This window comes from Chiloscyllium punctatum, chromosome 2, assembly GCF_047496795.1.
Source record: "Chiloscyllium punctatum isolate Juve2018m chromosome 2, sChiPun1.3, whole genome shotgun sequence".
Lineage (NCBI taxonomy): Eukaryota > Metazoa > Chordata > Chondrichthyes > Orectolobiformes > Hemiscylliidae > Chiloscyllium > Chiloscyllium punctatum.
The window spans coordinates 113,388,185-113,406,334 of NC_092740.1; the positions used below are offsets into that span (position 1 = coordinate 113,388,185).

General features: G+C 39.9%; 1 protein-coding gene across 1 annotated transcript in view; it reads left to right on the forward strand.

Annotated features, from left to right (window-relative positions):
- LOC140487939 (uncharacterized bromodomain-containing protein 10-like) overlaps positions 1 to 15,268 on the forward strand; it is a 99,916-nt gene extending 84,648 nt beyond the window's left edge. Inside the window, exon 8 of the mRNA XM_072587389.1 lies at positions 10,963 to 15,268. Coding sequence (XP_072443490.1) covers positions 10,963 to 14,594 — 3,632 coding nt within the window. The 3' untranslated portion in view covers positions 14,595 to 15,268. The remainder of the gene's footprint in view (positions 1 to 10,962) is intronic.
- Positions 15,269 to 18,150: the final 2,882 nt, after the last annotated feature.

An 18,150-nucleotide genomic window follows, 5' to 3' on the forward strand; every position in this document is an offset into this window, starting at 1 on the left:
AAATTGGATACAAAAAATGTTCAAAGATAAGTTCCAAACAGTTCACTGTACTCAGAATCCCACAGATCATGTGCCTTAATGGCTGATTAGTTGCAACAACTGATCATGGTTTCATACTAACACAAGAAATCGGTTTATTCATTCTTGGAATGTTAGTATCATTGTCAACTACTGAAGAAAATCTTAATCTGCAAATGACTGGAAATTGCTCATACTTTTGCCTTTCTCCCTACATCTTAATACATGTCTGTCAGTGGTACTTGCACAGCTCAGATTGTAGATTTGATGTGAGCAAATTCAATTCTGTCTCCTGAAATTCCCCTCTAATAAGGTTTAGACCTTGTTCCTTAGAATATGTAGCAATATTTTTGCTTTACAAAAATAAGTTGTAGCTTTGGGGATAATGGGGACGGATTTTATCAAGCCCGCAAGAGCAAGGAATGTTATGTGTGATGGTGACTGAATTAAACAAGATGCAAAGTCTCTCTTTCGTGATTGTTGGCTGAGATGTTTAAATTAAGTCAGCTGTGTGTTTGTGGTCTGTTGAGCCTCTCTCAGCCTGTGAAATTGATTGCTTTATTATCACATGTACTGAAGTACAGTGAAAAGCTTTGTTTATGAGCAGTACAGGCAGATCATAGTAAGCAAGGGTGTACAGATCAAAAGAATTAGAGGTATACAGGTTACATTACATGGGGTGTACGTTAGGTGAGATCTGTATGAGCAAGATCAGCATTATTTGAGGCTAGAGAATCCATTCATCAGTCTAATAATGGCTGGGAAGAAGCTGTTCTTGAATTTATCAGTGTGAATGTTCAGGCTTCTGCATCTTCTGTCCGACAAGAGATCGTAGAAGACCATTACCAGGATGCAATGGGTCTTTGATAATGTTGGTAGTCTTCCTGTGGAAGCGAGCTGTGTCCATGAATGGAACACTGGCTCCCCGATGGTTTGGGCTGTGCACACCACCTACTGTAGTTTCTTAAGGTCCTGAACAAAACAATTTTCATACCAGGACAGCATGCGTTCAGTCATGCATGTATAGCAGTTGGTGAGGGGCCTTACAGACATGCCTAAGCTGCCTGAGGATGAAGGGTTGTTGTGCCTTCTTGTCCGTCTCATCCACGTGGGAAGTCCAGGACAGGTGGTCAGTTACAGTCACTCCAAAGAATTCGACGCTCTCCATCCTCTCAACCTCTGCTCCGTTGATGTAGATGGGGGTGTGTTCTCCTTTCTTTCTGAAGTCAGTGATCAGTTCTTTAGTTTTGCTGACATTGAGAGGGAGGTTGTTCTCATTGCACCACCAAGTCCTCTATTTCCATTTTGTATTTTGACTCATCAATGTTGAGTATCTGTCACACTACAGTGGTGCCGTTAGCAAATTTACAGATGGCATTTGTTTGAAAGTTGGCAACACAAAGTTATGGACCAGGTCCGACCCCTCAAAACATTTTTAAGCAGGTAGCCCAGGCCATAACTTTGCTATTTGATTTAGGTAAATGTATAGTGGGTAATCCCGGAGTGAATTAGCGGGTTCAACTGTTCGGTTTTAAACAAATAGAAGTTATTTACAAAATTACGGATTGAAACACAAAGAACAGAAAATAGAACACCTGATAACTTATCCTATCCAAACACCCGACAGACTATCCCAACTTAATGATGCTGTTCTGAAAATACTTGCAACAGTCCCAATAAACATAATCCTTAGCACAGAGTGAAAATGAAACAAACCAGGGCTTACAGTCTTGATGTTACAGAGAGAGAGAGTACCCAGCTGGACATGCCCCAGCAGCCTTTCTTCTTGCACACTGCTGCTGAACTGAATCAAAACTCTAATCTAAGTGAAGGCTAGCTACACAGCTAGCTGGCCACTCCCCTTTGATTATACTGGGCTTTTTAAGACATGAAAGCCTTCGTATGGAGGAAGGATCTGTTAAGGGTGAACAAAAAGGGCCCCAATAAATCTTTCAAAGCCAGCCTAGTTGGAGCCTGGCCAATTACCCCCTCTCTGGAGGAAAAAAAGCTCAAAGGCACAGTAACCTGGTAAAAAGGCCAGCATTGTGTCAACAATCATAAATAATGTATTTGTATGCCACTCGTACTCGTTAAAGTCAAACTATTTAATTACCTTCAAGGTAAAATCAATGGAACTTTAATTTGTCATTGCAGCTGGTTCAGTGTTTATAGATGGTATGGAACAGTCAGCTTTGTGTAGTTATGTTTTATGCTCCTGATTTTCTTTGTTTAACTCTTCTGCTAAAGGGAGGAGAGCAAGAGAATGGCAGCTTGGAGGTTTGGGGCCATTGGAGGTGAAGGAAGGACTGGGTGTTGGGACGTGAAGTAAAAAAGGAGAACAGACAGTCAGATTAGAGACCTATTGGAATGCAGTGAGAAGCATCTGGGTCCTGAGTGTTGGTAGGGTCATAAGGAAATGTAGGGTCTAATCTCCAATATCTTTACAGTTCAAGTATATGTCCTCCTCCAGGTATTAGCTTTCAGGGTCACCTCAAAGCTCTGAGTTTATTCAGAACATTGCAATTATCCCTGTTTAAAGTGATCTCGGGCATTGTCACCTACACTGTGTATGGGAGAGCCAGTTGAATCTGTGGGTTCAGCCACTTCACACAGAGTGGCGAGCATAGTACATGAGAGTAACATAAATCATTTAATAAAACAACTTCAGCTGCAGTCTTTTGTACTCTAACAAACATGCCATTTGTGACATTTAGGACAATTGTGTAGGAGCAAGTATTTGATTAAAACAAAAGGCATTAAGGTAGCCAGATACATGGCACTGACATTATAAATTCAGCTGGTGTGTGTGGTTGAGCAGAATTAGTGGTTTACTGTCTTGATGTTGGTCTAAATGATTTATTCGGATAAGCATTTAACCAGAGCAAATCAAAGCAGTAGATTGTCTCTTTTGTAGTTACCTGTGCAACTCGTGATATTTTGAAGGTTTGCATATTGTCTTTTCTCTTCCTTCAATTTTCTTGGTGTGTAGATTTTGCCTAGCCATTTCAAGTAAAGGTGGAAGATTTCCTTGCCTAAAGAGCATTAGTGAACCAGATGGAATTTTACAACGGTAGTTACATGGCCCAGTTATTGGGATTAGGTTTATATTCCCGATTTATTAATAGAATTGAAATGCCACCAGCTGCTATGGTGGAATTAAAGTCAGTATCCCTGGAATGTTGGCCTGGGCCACTGGAAAGTCCAGTGATATTGCCACTGTATTACATTCTCCCATGTAAACACCATTTATACAGTCATAGAGATGTACGGCATGGAAACAGACCCTTCAGTCCATCTTGTCCGTGCCGACCAGACATCTTAAATTAACCTAGTCCCATTTGCCACCACTTGGTCCATATGCCTCGAAACCCTTCCTATTGACATTCCCATACAGATACCTTTTAAATGCTGTAATTGTATGTACCAGCCTTCATTACTTCCTCTGGTAATCCATTCCATATATGCGCCACCCTCTGTATGAAAAAGTAGCCGTTTAGGTCCATTTTACATCTCGCCCTGCTTAACCTTAAACCTATGCCCTCTAGTCTGGACACCACCGACTTCCCCCAATGCCTTCACTAGTTCCTGTGCTATTACTGAAAGTTGGAGCAGCTTTTCAAGTAAAGAACAGAAACCATGATAGCTTGGAGGCTAGATTATTTCTGCCTTTGCTCGATCGCAAATGATTGCAGACATTTTTCTCTAATATTATGAAATTGTGTTTATACATGATTTCATAATAAAGTATATGGATAACTCTTCAGTAGCTGCAAACTTTGGTGCTATTATAATTTACTTTATAAAAAGGTTAATGACTGCCTCCAAATCCCGAAAAACCCTAGTTGTTGAAAGACTATAAATGTAGTTGGTGGTTATTCCAGTGATAGCTAATATTTGGACTGATGAAAAGATGTTATGTTGAAATGATCATTACCACTTTGGGGTACATTTAGGTAACAATTATTTTTTTTAACAAAACCTCTGGTTTTATGCTCAACCATTTGTCTTTCACACCTCTGTAGTAAATAATTCATAATGCAAAATGTTTGGAGATTACTCTTCTTTCCATTTGAATCTTCAGTTTAATTTTATAATTTACATGATTCAGACTTCCCAACATATTTCATACATTGAGAATTGGCTTCTGAGGTTAGCATGTGCAAAACATTGATTTAATAATTTAATGTGATGATACATGGGACTTGCTGATTTAAGTCAAGAAATCATTCAATTGTTTTAACTCCCTGCCACAACGTATCAGAATTTTGTTTAAATGCCTGAAGAGGCTATGGATGTATATATGGCAGATTTATTTAGGAGCTTGATAGTTACTCATTTTTATCAGTGATACAATAATTGGTGACTGGGTAGTCAGTGACATTGCTTATTTTGGAGCAAACTTGGGAGTAGGCTTCAGCCTTCCTGTGGCTGCAAAGCTGTGATTGTAAGTAATCCTGGTACACTGCATAGATCTTTCTCAAGTGCATTTTAGTTGTCTGTTCTAACAACTGATTGGATGACTTCCGTGCAGGACAATCTCTTCCTAACTTTAAGGTACTTGGTTTGACTCCCAAATTGGTTAGAGAATATGGGATGAGGAAACAAGATTAACTAACCCGTGGGCAGTGAGAAATATTTGGTTACTTATTTTCTAAGCAATGTGACCCCACTTATGTGTCTTTGCAGGATAATAGGTGGTAGTGTGGGGTGGGTGGGAATGGTGTAAATCAATCATTTGGGTGGTAAGTGGTTTGTGGTTTCAGTTTAATTTCACAACAAACTTTAAAAATGTAGCTGTTAGTTTGAGTATTTAGCCTGCTACATTTAGCAGTATCCAGCTAGAGTATCGTAACGTTTCCATTTCTTTGAGTAATCGTAACTTCCATAACAGGTGGGTTTGGTTGATTCAGAGGTTAAATTTGAAAAATCTACAACGTCAGAACCACTAGAAAGGAGATAATATTGGAGTGGATGACCAAACGACACAGATGAGGAGGGATGGCCATTTAGTTAATATAATAAAGCTGTATGTTGCATGAGTTGGAATATGTATTAGCAAGCTACCCAGTAAATCCTAACCCCAAATGCATATCTTCCATCTTTCAGTCTTTGGGGTTAGCTGTATGATCCTCTCTCCAGCCTTTGTGTAAATAACAACTTCCACTGCTATCTTCTACCACCACTATTAGATTCCAGACATCAAATTAATCAGGCTGAATATAGGGAGGAAACCGCCAAATAAAAAAATTAAGGAGCAGTAATGTGTTTGGGAAACTTTCATGCTTCCTGATTTCAGAAAAGCCGCAAGCGCTCTCGCTCACTCTTACACACACTCTGTCTCTGGTGCACTCTCTGTCTCTCAAGGGTTTAGATGGAGAGGAACGTACAAGAAAATTTTCAGATTCAGTATATGGATGTACCTACTAGAGAAGGTGCAAAACTTGACCTACTCTTGGGAAGTAAGGCATGGCAGGTGACTGAGGCGTCAGTGGGGGAGCACTTTGGGGCTAGTGACCATAATTCTATTAGTTTTAAAATGTGATGGAAAGGATAGACCAGATCTAAAAGTTGAATTTCTTAATTGGAGGAAAGCCAATTTTGACAGTATTAGACAAGAACTTTCAAAAGCTGATTGGGGGCAGATGTTTGCAGGTAAAGGGACAGCTGGAAAATGGGAAGCTTTCAGAAAGGAGAATCTAGAGACAGTGTATTCCTGTTAGGGTGAAAGGAAAGGCTGGTAGGTATAGGGAATGCTGGATGACTAAAGAAGTTGAGGGTTTGGTTAAGAAAAAGAAGGAAGCATATGTCAAGTATAGACAGGAGAGATCAAGTGAATCCTTAGAAGACTATAAATGCAGTAGGAGTATACTTAAGAGGGAAATCAGGAGGGCAAAAAGGGGACATGAGATAGCTTTGGCAAATAGAGTTAAGGAGAATCCAGTGGGCTTTTACAAATACATTAAGGACAAAAGGGTAACTAGGGGGAGAATAGGGCCCCTCAAGGATCAGCAAGGTGGCCTTTATGTGGAGCCGCAGCAGATGGGGGAGATACTAAATGAATATTTTGCATCAGTGTTTACTGTGGAAAAGGACATGGAAGATACAGAATGTAGGGAAAGAGATGGTGAGATCTTGAAAAATGTCCATATTACAGAGGAGGAAGTGCTGGTAGTCTTGAAATGCATAAAATTGGATAAATTCCCAGGACCTGATCAGATGTACCCTAGAACTCCATGGGAAGCTAGGGAAATGATTGCTGGGCCTCTTACTGAGATATTTTTATCATCAGTAGTCACAGGTGAGGAGCAAGAAGACTGGAGATTGGCTGATGTGTTGCCACCGTTTAAGAAGGGTGGTAAGGACAAGTCAGGTAACTATAGACCAGTGAGCCTGACGTCAATGGTGGGCAAGTTGTTGGAGGGAATCCTGAGGGACAGGATGTTACATGTATTTGGAAAGGCAAGGACTGTTAGGGATAGTCAACATGGCTTTGTGCATGGGAAATCATGACTCACAAACTTGATTGAGTTTTTTGAAGAAGTACCAAAGAAGATTGATGAGGGCAGAGTGGTAAGTGTGATCTATATGGACTTCAGTAAGGCATTCGACAAGGTTCCCCATGGGAGACTGGTTAGCAAGGTTAAATCTCATGGAATACAGGGAGAACTAGCCATTTGGATACAGAACTGGCTCAAAGGTAGAAGCCAGAGGGTGGTGGTGGAGGGTTGTTTTTCAGACTGGAGGCCTGTGACCAGTGGACTGTCATGACGAACAGTGCTGGGTCCTCTACTTTTCCTCATTTATATAAATGATTTGGATGTGAGCATAAATGGTATAGTTAATAAGTTTGCAGATAACCCAAAATTGTAGTTGACAGCAAAGAAGGTTACCTCAGATTTCAATTGGATCTTGATCAGATGGGCCAATGGGCTGAGATGTGGCAGATGGAGTCTAATTTAGATAAATGCAAGGTGCTGCATTTTGGGAAAGCAAATCTTAGCAGGACTTATACATTTAATGGTAAGACCCTAGGGAGTGTTGCTGAACAAAGAGACCTTGAAGTGCAGATTCATAGCTCCTAGAATGTGGAGTTGCAGGTAGATAGCATAGTGAAGAAAGCATTTGGTATGCTTTCTTGTATTGTTCAGAGTATTGAGTACAGGAGTTGGGAGGTCGTGCTGTGGCTGTACAGGACATTGGTTAGGCCACATTTGCATGTAGTTCTGGTCTCCTTCCTATTGGAAAGATGTTGTGAAACTTGAAAGGGTTTGGAAAAGATTTACAAGGATGTTGCCAGGGTTGGAGGATTTGAGCTATAGGTTGAATAGGCTGAGGCTGTTTTCTCTGAAGCGTTGGAGGCTGAGGGGTGACCTTTATAGAGGTTTATAAAATCATGAGGGGATGGATAGGGTAATAGACAAAGTCTTTTCTCTGGGGTGTGGGAGTCCAGAACTAGAGGGTTTAGGGTGAGAGGGAAAAGATAGGGGCAACTTTTTTTATGCAGAGAGTGGTGCGTGTATGGAATGAGCTTGCAGAGGAAGTTGTGGAGGCTAGTACAATTGCAATATTTAAAAGGCATCTGGATGGGTATATGAATAGGAAGGGTTTGGAGCAATATGGGCCGTGTGCTGGCAGGTGGAACTAGATAGAGTTAGAATATCTGGTCGGCATGGACAAGTTGGACCAGGGGGTCTCTTTCCGTGCTGTACATCTCTATGACTTCATGACTGTATGACTGGAAGCGCAGGGTCATTTTTGTGGACAAGTAGTAGGTGTTCTGCAAAGTGTTCACCAAGTCTGCATTTTGCCTCCCCAATGTAAAGGAGGCCACACTGTGAGCAGCAAATATAATAAAGTTGATTAATTGAAGTACAAGTAAATTATTACATCACCTGGAAGGTATGTCTGGAGCCTTGGATGGTGAGGAGTGAGAAGGTAAATGGGCAGGTGTTACACCTTAGGCAATTGCAAGGGAATGATCACTGCGAGGTGCTGACAAGGTGGGGGAAACGTATGTGGCCATTGCATTCTGTGGAGGTGACGGAAATGGTGGCTGAACTGGAAAAATTTACCAATTTCACTTCTAATTTCCACCCTGCCCTCGCCTTTACCTGATCCATTTTCAGTTCCTCTCTTTTCCTTGACATCCTCTGTTTCCATTTCTGAGAATAGACTGGCCACTGATTCCATTACAAACTCTCTGACTCCCATAATCATGTTGACTATAGCTTCTCACCTTACTTCTTGTAAGGACTCCATCTCATTCTCTGAATTTCTCTGTCCGATTTGTTCTAACAATGTTAGTTCCTGCAGAAGGGCCTCAGAAATGTCCACCTTTATCCTCAACAGCGATTCCCCTGCTACAGTGGGCAACAGGGCCCTAAGCTATGTTTGACCCATCTCTTCAACTTTCGCCCTCACCCCCATTACTTTCCTCCCACAACAATGATAGAGTCTCCCTAGTACTCACTAATCACCCCACCAGGCTCTGCATCCAAAGGACAGTTTGTTGAGGAGAAAGATGGACATTTCTGAGGCCCTCCTGTGGGAATTGACATTGTTAAAACAAATAGGACAGAGAAACTGGGAGAATGAGATAGAGTCCTTACATGGAGCAAGGTGAGAAGCTATAGTCGACATGATTATGGGAGTCAGTGAGTTTGTAATGGAATCAGTGGCCAGTCTATTCTCAGAAATGGAAACAGAGGATGCCGAAGAAGAGAGGATTTGGAGATGGCCAGGTAAAGGTAAGGTCGGGGTGGACGTTAGAAGTGAAATTAGTAAATTTTTCCAGTTCAGAATGTGAGAAGCTGTACCGATGATGTGATCAATGTGCCTGAGAGAGAATTGTGGAGAGGCACCCAGGTAGGATTGGGACTAGGAATGTTCCAAATAGCTGACAAAGAGGTAGCCATTATCGGGGCCCGTGCAGGTACCCATGCTCAGATATTGGAAGAAGGTGAGAGCAGTTAAAAGTACAAATTTTTACTTAAAACATGAAAAGATCCAAAAGTTCTATAATAACTATAAAGTTATTGATTTATTATGAAACAAAGCCCATTCAGTGAAGATGCAGAATTCGTTAACGTGTTTTGTGATGTAAACGTGTATATGTTTAAACCTCTAATTCAAAACCAGCACCTGCACACAATCTCTCTCGTTCTTCAGGGAATGTGAAAAATTAATTTCTTTTTGCAGAGACTAACTTTTTTTTTAAAAAAAACTTTCTGGCCAATGGAAGTTAAACTTGAAGGCAAAAAAATAAGGTCAGAATGTTTGAAGTCTGACAATCTGGTGTTCTTACATGTGTGGCTAAGTCACTTATTGCTCATGGCTGTCTCTAGGACCTTGGCAGATGTGGGAAAATGAAACTCAGGAAATATTCAGAAGTTTTTCATTCTTCTGAAAGAGTAAATGAATCAGGTTTCACCCTGATCTTACAGCAAAGGTGTTTCATAAATGAGATGTGAGCTGAGCAACTTGTTTTGAAGCAGGTTTTTTTCTCAGTTGACGAGCCAAAAAGACGAACTGCAATTCTGCAAACACTGTTCAAATGAAACAGCTTGAAAGCCCCTTCTTAAAACAGTCAGATGTTTTCCCTGAAATGCATTCAAGTAACCAAGATCAGCAGTTTATCACAATATTCATTTCTGACAAGCCTTGCTTTTACAAAAAAAAATTCAATATGTCTTTTCATTGACTTTTCTTAAAAACTATTCCAATATGTCCATGATCCTTCGAAATGGAATTCACAGAAATGATTAAATATGAACCTTTCTCTTAAATTCACATGTTTCCAGATCTACTCATTTGTTGGTTAAATTGTTGGCAAAGCCCTCTGATCAGACTTGGAAAAAGTATTAATCTTCAATTCAATCATCTTTTTATATTGGCACGTGAGGCTGGTGTCAATTTAGGGGCAGTTCTATATGATGTATATGCATCTAAGAAGCAGAAGAAAAGTTCATTGGCGCTCAGTTTGAAACTAATCATTAATACTTAATTCAGGCACATAGATAAAATTAGTTTAGCTAACTCTAACCGAGTTTTGTGTTATGTTGGTACACAGTTACACTCTTGCTTAAGGTATTGCACAACTTCAATTTTTTGAGCCAAAAATTGATCATGAAAGTGGAAAAAGCCACACAAAAATGCTTTTCATTGCATATTATGGAATCTTCTATGGTGGTTGTCTATCTCCCACTTCAGTGATATTTCTAGCTAAGATTTTTGTCTGTATTTAGTGATGAGAATTAGACAGCATGTGTCTAACTTTCAAAATGTGCACCTTAGCCAGATCAAGAAAATTACTATAATATTATTAGGTTAATATGGTAACTTGTACAGGAAAATATCTGCTCAAATTTAGATGAGTTGCTTAAAGACTTGCTTTAAAGTAGGGATTTTAGGAGAAGTACAATACTTGACTTGAATTCCATTACCTGAAGTAAGCTGGTGGCTTTCAACTGTACATTCTAAATTTTCAGAAATTTTGAATAAAATAATACTTCTATTAGTTAAAACAAATGAGCTGCTGAAAGATTTTTCAGAAATGACATTAATAATCTATCATTTTTGTTCATTTGACAACAGCATTTCCAGTATGTTTAGCTATGATCATGCTGTTGAGTAATACAATGGTCTCTAATTTAATAAACACGATATCTTAACACCCATAAAAGAATATCTTGTTAACATTCTTGCCTAATTTATTGCTTAACACAATACTATAAATGCTAATCTGTAAATCACTTCCAAATTGTTAGGTTAGTTTTTCTGATTACCTTACCATGACTAGCCGTTATTGTAGTTGTTCAACGTAATGGTTAACATGCCATAAACATAGTTAAATAATTATCTGTGGTGCAATTGTGCACATATCCTGATCTACTGATATTATTGATGTTTCTAATGTTTAGTGTTAAATATTTTGATGTCTTTCAGATGACATGATGCAGACTGACACGGCGATATCTGTAGGTAAACCGAAGCCCATAAGAAGAGAAAGTTCTAATAAAGAAACACAGAAACAAACTTCCAAGAATCCTAAAAGGCAAATGAAATGCAGTGATCTTGATGAATGTGGCAAAGAATCCTCCCCAAATAAAAAGATGAAATTAAGCACAAATGAAGCTGCTGCAGGACACAGCCCAGTAAAAATGTCATCCGGTTCTGAGCCCAGAAACCAAGAGATTGAATCAAAATCTGCAACAGTGCGGCTTCCAGTTGAATCAGTTACCAACTTGAACAAGCCAGATGAACATTCTATGATGTTAGATGTTTCAAAAGGTGAGATATCTAATATATCAAGATCAGCTGTTCAGAAAAGGACCAAACCTATTCAAGCCTTACTTGCAAAACATAATGGGAACAAAGTGACCTTAACCAGTCAGACATCCTCCTCTGTGAGAGAGATGAGCAGTCCGGAAGAGAAAGTAACTGCAATCGCACCTCATCCAAGCCCAACAAAGTCATGTTTACCGACTATTTCATCTCCAAAAGGGCCACTGCAAATGGTGTACAAAATGCCTGATGGATCTTGTGTGCCAATTGATCTGAGTAGCAGCCAGATTAAGATTGCAGTCCAACCTGTCATTGATGCAAAGACTGGAGAGAGGATCATGCAGCAGGTACTTATTGTACCCAAAAATTTATTAGCCCAACAACAAGATGGAAGGTATGCTGAGAAAGGAAGTCTGCCCAAGGCACTAAAGGAGGTGGAGAAAAGAGCTTCAGTTGGATCTCAAACAGCTGATTTAGGCCATTCTCCTACAGTAGACCTTCAGCCTCTGTCATCTGTTCAGGTGCAGTCACAGGTTTCTAATTTAAGGCCGAGTAAGAGCACTGCAAGTTTAACAACAGTAATAACTTCTGTTAGTCAGCCAACAAAAGTTGTATCATCTTGTAATGTTTTAGCATCATCAGTTATTGCACCACAAGGAAGGGCAGAAGTTACAGCACCTTCAGTTATGACATCAAATGCTAGAGGTGGTCAGTCAACAGCTAATGAGCCAGTAATGCCAACAAAAACACAAACTAAGTCAGGTAATACTGGAACTGCTCAGAGTTTTAACCCACAGCAGTCAAAGGAATCAAATGAAACAAAGCAGGAACTTAAAACTGTATGTATACGAGATTCTCAGTCCATTTTAGTCATGACACGTGGCGGAAACACAGGCGTTGTTAAGGTGCAAAGCAACTCTGATCAAAACTCACCAAATGCTATTACTCCAAGACCAATATTCACGTTTTTACCGGAAGTTCAGAACTTTGTGGTCTCAAAAACACAACCATTGTCGCCATTGACCTCTATCCTCGTTCCAGCGCAGACTTCCCTAACAAACATCAGTCAGCTTCCTGTTTCCAATTCCATTTCATCAGTTTCTTTGGGTCTAAACCAGTTGGGTGCGGAACCACTTAAGTTAGGCTCTTGCAAAACTGTGAATAATGCAGGAGTAGTACCTGTTGTACCTGTGCCTCTGCCAACAGTCTTGTCAACTGTTTCAGAGAATCCAACTGTGCACGCCAGTAGCCACAATGCCTTGAATTTAGTTAGTGGACCTGTTGGTGGATTATCTAGTGAAAGTGCAGTCCAGAATAAGGTAACGGTTACTCAAGCACCATCATTGCAATTCTCACTTGATACTGTAAGTGGCAAGCAGTTATTTTTAACGCCACCTGAATGTAATAAGTCAGGAGGTAGCACATTCCTGACTGGAACTACAATGCCGAAATTTCTGTTGGTTCCAAATCCTCCTGCTACACTTTGTGGCACAAGTCAAGTCAGCATGGCACCCACAAATGCTCAGCCTCAAAAGTTAGTCTTCATGAGTCCATCTGTGTCTTCAATGTCCTCATCCTCCAACTTAGTATTAACCAAACCACCCCAACAACAACCTGCAACGCCTTTAAACGCATCACAAATGCCAGTGAAAAATTCAGATCCTTATCAGGTGGTGCTGGTACCTTATACTGGGGAAACACCAATTAAAGGCAATCCACTGCCCAGCTCATTTCAAATGAAAGAAGTTAAAAAGGGAAATCTTATAAGAAACAGCATCCAGAAAGTTCCAGGAATCAGTATTCTGCCCACTGCAAAAGTAGGAGAGGGATTATCTATGAAGAATGCTGTTTTACCAACAAGTTGTGTTAGTACTTCAGCAATTCCTTCAGTTGTGGTGGGAAATCAGAGCTCTCCACCTTTCAGGAATTCTACAGGAATCAAAATGTGTGTTCAAAACGCATATACAGTAGCAACAGCAGCTACAGGTACAACTCTGCCAACGCCAACTTTTACAACATTTGGTTCTCTTCCCACTGCTATGCTTAAAGGAAATGATAATATCTCTGGATCTAATCAAGGGGTGTTAGCAACTAGACTCCCTGTTGCCATTTCAACAGTGAAGGCAGAACACCTTGCATCCTCAATGCTTCTTGCATCTCCACAGCCAAAGATGTCACATCAGTCATTGTCTTCTCTTCCCTTGCCAATTACAGCTCCTTTACCAAACCCAAACACAGTCAATTCAAAGTTGGTACCAACAAACACTCAACCAATAAGTACAACATTTTCCCCACAAGTTGCACATTTTTCAAAGGATAGTTCTCAAACAGTCATTCGTTTTCCTAATCCAAACACAATAGCATCACCAACCAATACAAGTACTGTTCCAAGATCAGCAGCTGTGCAAGCAGCTACTCGGCTGAGTGCATCAACTGTTGGTAACGTGTTTGCTGCTTCTTTGGGTCTTAGCTTGGCCCATCAAACAACAGTACAGAGTTTAACAAAACATCCAGTCGGTCCTAAAACAGTTATGGCATCTACTTCACTAATACAGTCTGTAGCAACTGTGCCATCTTCTATCAGCAAAGTTTCTGAACCATTAAATGAATCTTGTGTACGGCAGAGAATAGTTATCAACACAAGTACACCTTTGGCACCAGGGACTCAAATAGTCATTAACAATCATCGATTTGTAGTTCCACCTCAAGGTCTTGGATCTGGTAGCCATGTCCTGCTGATTTCCAATACACTGAAACCAAGTAATTCTCGAGCAGTAAGTTTAAGCCCTGGATCTCTCACGGGAACTGATGTTACATCTGCAAGTCAAAAGACAACGATAGTATCTGCTTTATCCCATCATTGTCAATCCTTTCCATCTCCTTATGTTTCACCTGAGAAGCTGCTTCAAACGCTGTGTGTTCAGAGCGCTGCACAAACAATAACTGCTGTCTCCAGACCTGTTCAACTTACAACAGGATCAACACCAATACATGGCCCTACTGCAAGACCTTCACTTCAGAATGCAGTATGCAAATTCCAAGTCCCTACAAGCCAGAGTGCCCTAGGTCTTCCAGTAGACACTTCTTTCAATAAGTTATTGGTCAGCCCAGAAGGGGCTGTTTTAAATGCTATTAACACTGTGGTTAATCCTGTTACAAAAGTGGCATCAAAGTCCTCTCTAACTCATGTTTTGGGAAGTTCAAGTGCAAGTCCTGCTGTAGTCTTTCCATCAGTTAAGGCATCAGAAGTACTCGATCCTACTAGAACTGTTTCTGCATCTTCTAGTCTATAAACTACAACTGTAAGATGTCCAAATAACTGAGATTATGAGAACCATCAGTACAATTGAAATCATTCTCTAATTATATTTTGGTTTTGGAGAAGGCACAACTTATTAACAGTAACTAAGATGTCTTGAGAGGCACAAGTATTTATTTAGTCTGCAAAGCTGTTTTCCCTGTGTTTTACCTGTGAAATCTGTGTATTTCAATGTACAAAACATTGTTAAAAATTGTAAGACAGCAAATTTGAATGACCTTGTAAATTTTCCTGGTTTATAATTTTAACTAAAGCATAGCAATTTTAGTGATTGCTTACTGTGCACTCAAAAGCTTCTTGCACACAAGCAGTACAACCTGTTATCAATGTCCATATCTTTGGTGTGCTGCAATGTTCCACTTTTAAGTGTGATTTTTTTAAGAAGTGCAGTCAAAAAAAACCCACATGACTTGTTTATATGCTATTGCTTCCTTTTTAAGTATTTAATATAGAAACTTCAGTCTGTTGTACAGTTGTAAATACTTTTGAACTCAAGTTGTACTAAAGTGAATGTATAAAAGAATTTTGCTAATTTATTTGTTTCTTGTTTATATAATGTATAGGTTTTTAAGCTGTTTAGTAGCTTTTACGGACCAGTGTTTAGAAAAATGCAGTCAAATCTGCATGATTAAAAATGTGTGCACTTGTTACTTCCGATCTTATGTTTTTATTTGAATTAATTTCCCACTTCAATTATAATTCTGTTAATCCAATTCCAAGTCTCCAGTAGTAATACCTACCTCAGAATTTGACTAAGTCGGCTACGTTCTGTATTTCTTAACTGCATTGCAGTTGGATATTAGAGGGGAATGATGTCCTGTAAAGCTGTGCATTTTGTTTTTGTTTTGCCATTTTTATAATCTCTTGTGAAACTACTCTATACAGAGTTACCATATTCGGGCAATTATGGGGCTGTGAATAATGACAGGGAAGGAAAGTGCTGGCGTAAGAAAGTGGGTGTTCCAGCCATTTACAATTCTAAATCATACATTGGAGGTTTATAACCTATTCAAGGAGATTTTCTATTGATAGTATGATGTGACAAATGCTATTGTAAGAATAACTCCATGTTCTCTATATTATGGACATTACTCTCTTCTGATACATTGTGAAGAAAATAACTTTTTGTCCTGATTTATAAATAATTTCCAAAATTAACCTTTTATCTCCATATGTTCTTACATAAGGTTAGGTTTTTGCAAACCACTATCACACTTTTAATGAAATTCTTGTCTTCGTACAAAATTATTTAGCTTCCAAAACAGAAATCAAAGCATGAGCATGCATTTTATGACCCATCAATTTTACCTCTTCTGGCAAAAAGATAATTCTCTCACTGCATTGCTTTATCTAAAATTGCTCCTGTATTCAATCACTCAGGAAACAGAGTCCCAAAGTTTTTAATTTTGAGTAGATAATCATATCTGTGAATAAATATGCACAAGGTTAAGTTAGCATGTTATTTAGGTATGATAAAATTTCTTCATGGTTTTTTTGCTTAAAATTTTAGGAACTTTACTAAATAAACTTAAAATGATTAATTTATGACGATGTAACATGATGTAGAGGATTGTATTTCCTACATGTTTTGTCCTTGATGGACCCTGTCCTGGCAAAATTTGAGTCTCAGATTTTTATTGTGGCTGTTTCTTTCGCCCATTAGTAACAGTAGCAACAATTTGCATGCTTCAACTTGGCATTAGTTTGACTTAATACTGCTTCAGGCTAGTTTTGAAACACTGTTTCATTTGTCTTCAAAGAGTCTAGTAAATTTATTTTTTGAAGGAATTTTTTTTTAAATGAAGAGAACTGCTTGTATTTTTTTTCTTCAATGTCAAATTACAGTTGATGCGTTTGTCAATGCCTATTCTACTAAGTTGAATTTCCTGGTACATGAATTATAAAAGTATGCAGTTAGAGCAAGTGATTAAGAATGAAATTGTAATGCTCATTTACTATAAGCGATATTGACGACAAAAGTAGGGAGACATTGCTCCAGCTGCCAATGAGATTGTATCTGAGTACAGGTTTGGTATTCTTATTTGAGAAAGGATATAATTGCATCATCAGTTCAAAGATGATACATGCAGATGAATTTTCATGGTAAAATGTGTATCATCTACATCGGGGCTTCTCAAAGTAGAGATTCTGGGTCTCAAATGGAATTACGAACTGGAACTTTAAGAGCTTTTAAGGCCATGATAGTTGCCCCCATTTCCCTACTTCCCAGACTACTTAGTCTTTTCTGCTCTGACTGCTGAATAAGGAGTTGCTACAGTTTGCAAAATAAATAATGGGGTCACTGGGACAATGTTTAAGAGGTACTAATTTACACAGTGCACTGCTACAACTTGACAAGGCCCCTCTGATAGAATCTTCCAAACCAATGAACTGAAGGGTAAGGGCAGAAGTACAGGCATACCACTTATCTGCTATATTCTGCTGAGTCACTCATTCAAAGTATATCACTGTTCCATTATTGTACTTGGCTGAAAATCCTGGAACAACCTAAAATCACTCTGATTCACACAACAAGGGCTGCAGTGGTTTAAAGATGTCTCTTGAGCCTTCCCACTGCTCTCAGAAGCTTAAGGATGCCAAATTAATGCTGGCCTTGCCAGTGATGCCCATATCTCATGAATAAATGTAAAAAAACTGGTCAATTTACTGTCCCACTAACGTATCTGCAAAATCAGATATAAACTGTATACTTCCATTCTCATGCAGATTCCTGAGAATATGGAAATAGTGGGCCAGTCAGTCCCTTTACTGGATTAGTGGTGCTGGAAGAGCACAGCAGTTCAGGCAGCATCCAACGAGCAGCGAAATCGACGTTTCGGGCAAAAGCCCTTCATCAGGAATAAAGGCAGTGAGCCTGAAGCGTGGAGAGATAAGCTAGAGGAGGGTGGGGGTGGGGAGAGAGTAGCATAGAGTACAATGGGTGAGTGGGGGAGGAGATGAAGGTGATAGATCAAGGAGGAGAGGGTGGAGTGGATAGGTGGAAAAGGAGATAGGCAGGTCGGACAAGTCAAGGAGACAGTGTGAGCTGGAAGTTTGAAACTAGGATGAGGTGGGGTAAGGGGAAATGAGGAAGCTGTTGAAGTCCACATTGATGCCCTGGGGTTGAAGTGTTCTGAGGCGGAAGATGAGGCGTTCTTCCTCCAGGCGTCTGGTGGTGAAGGAGGCACAGGACCTCCATGTCCTCGGTAGAGTGGGAGGGGGAGTTGAAATGTTGGGCCACGGGGCGGTTTGGTTGATTGGTGCGGGTGTCTCGGAGATGTTCCCTAAAGCGCTCTGCTAGGAGGCGCCCAGTCTCCCCAATGTAGAGGAGATCACATCGGGAGCAACGGATACAATAAATGATATTAGTGGATGTGCACATCCACTAATATCATTTATTGTATCCGTTGCTCCCGATGTGTTCTCCTCTACATTGGGGAGACTGGGCGCCTCCTAGTAGAGCGCTTTAGGGAACATCTCCGAGACACCCGCACCAATCAACCAAACCGCCCCGTGGCCCAACATTTCAA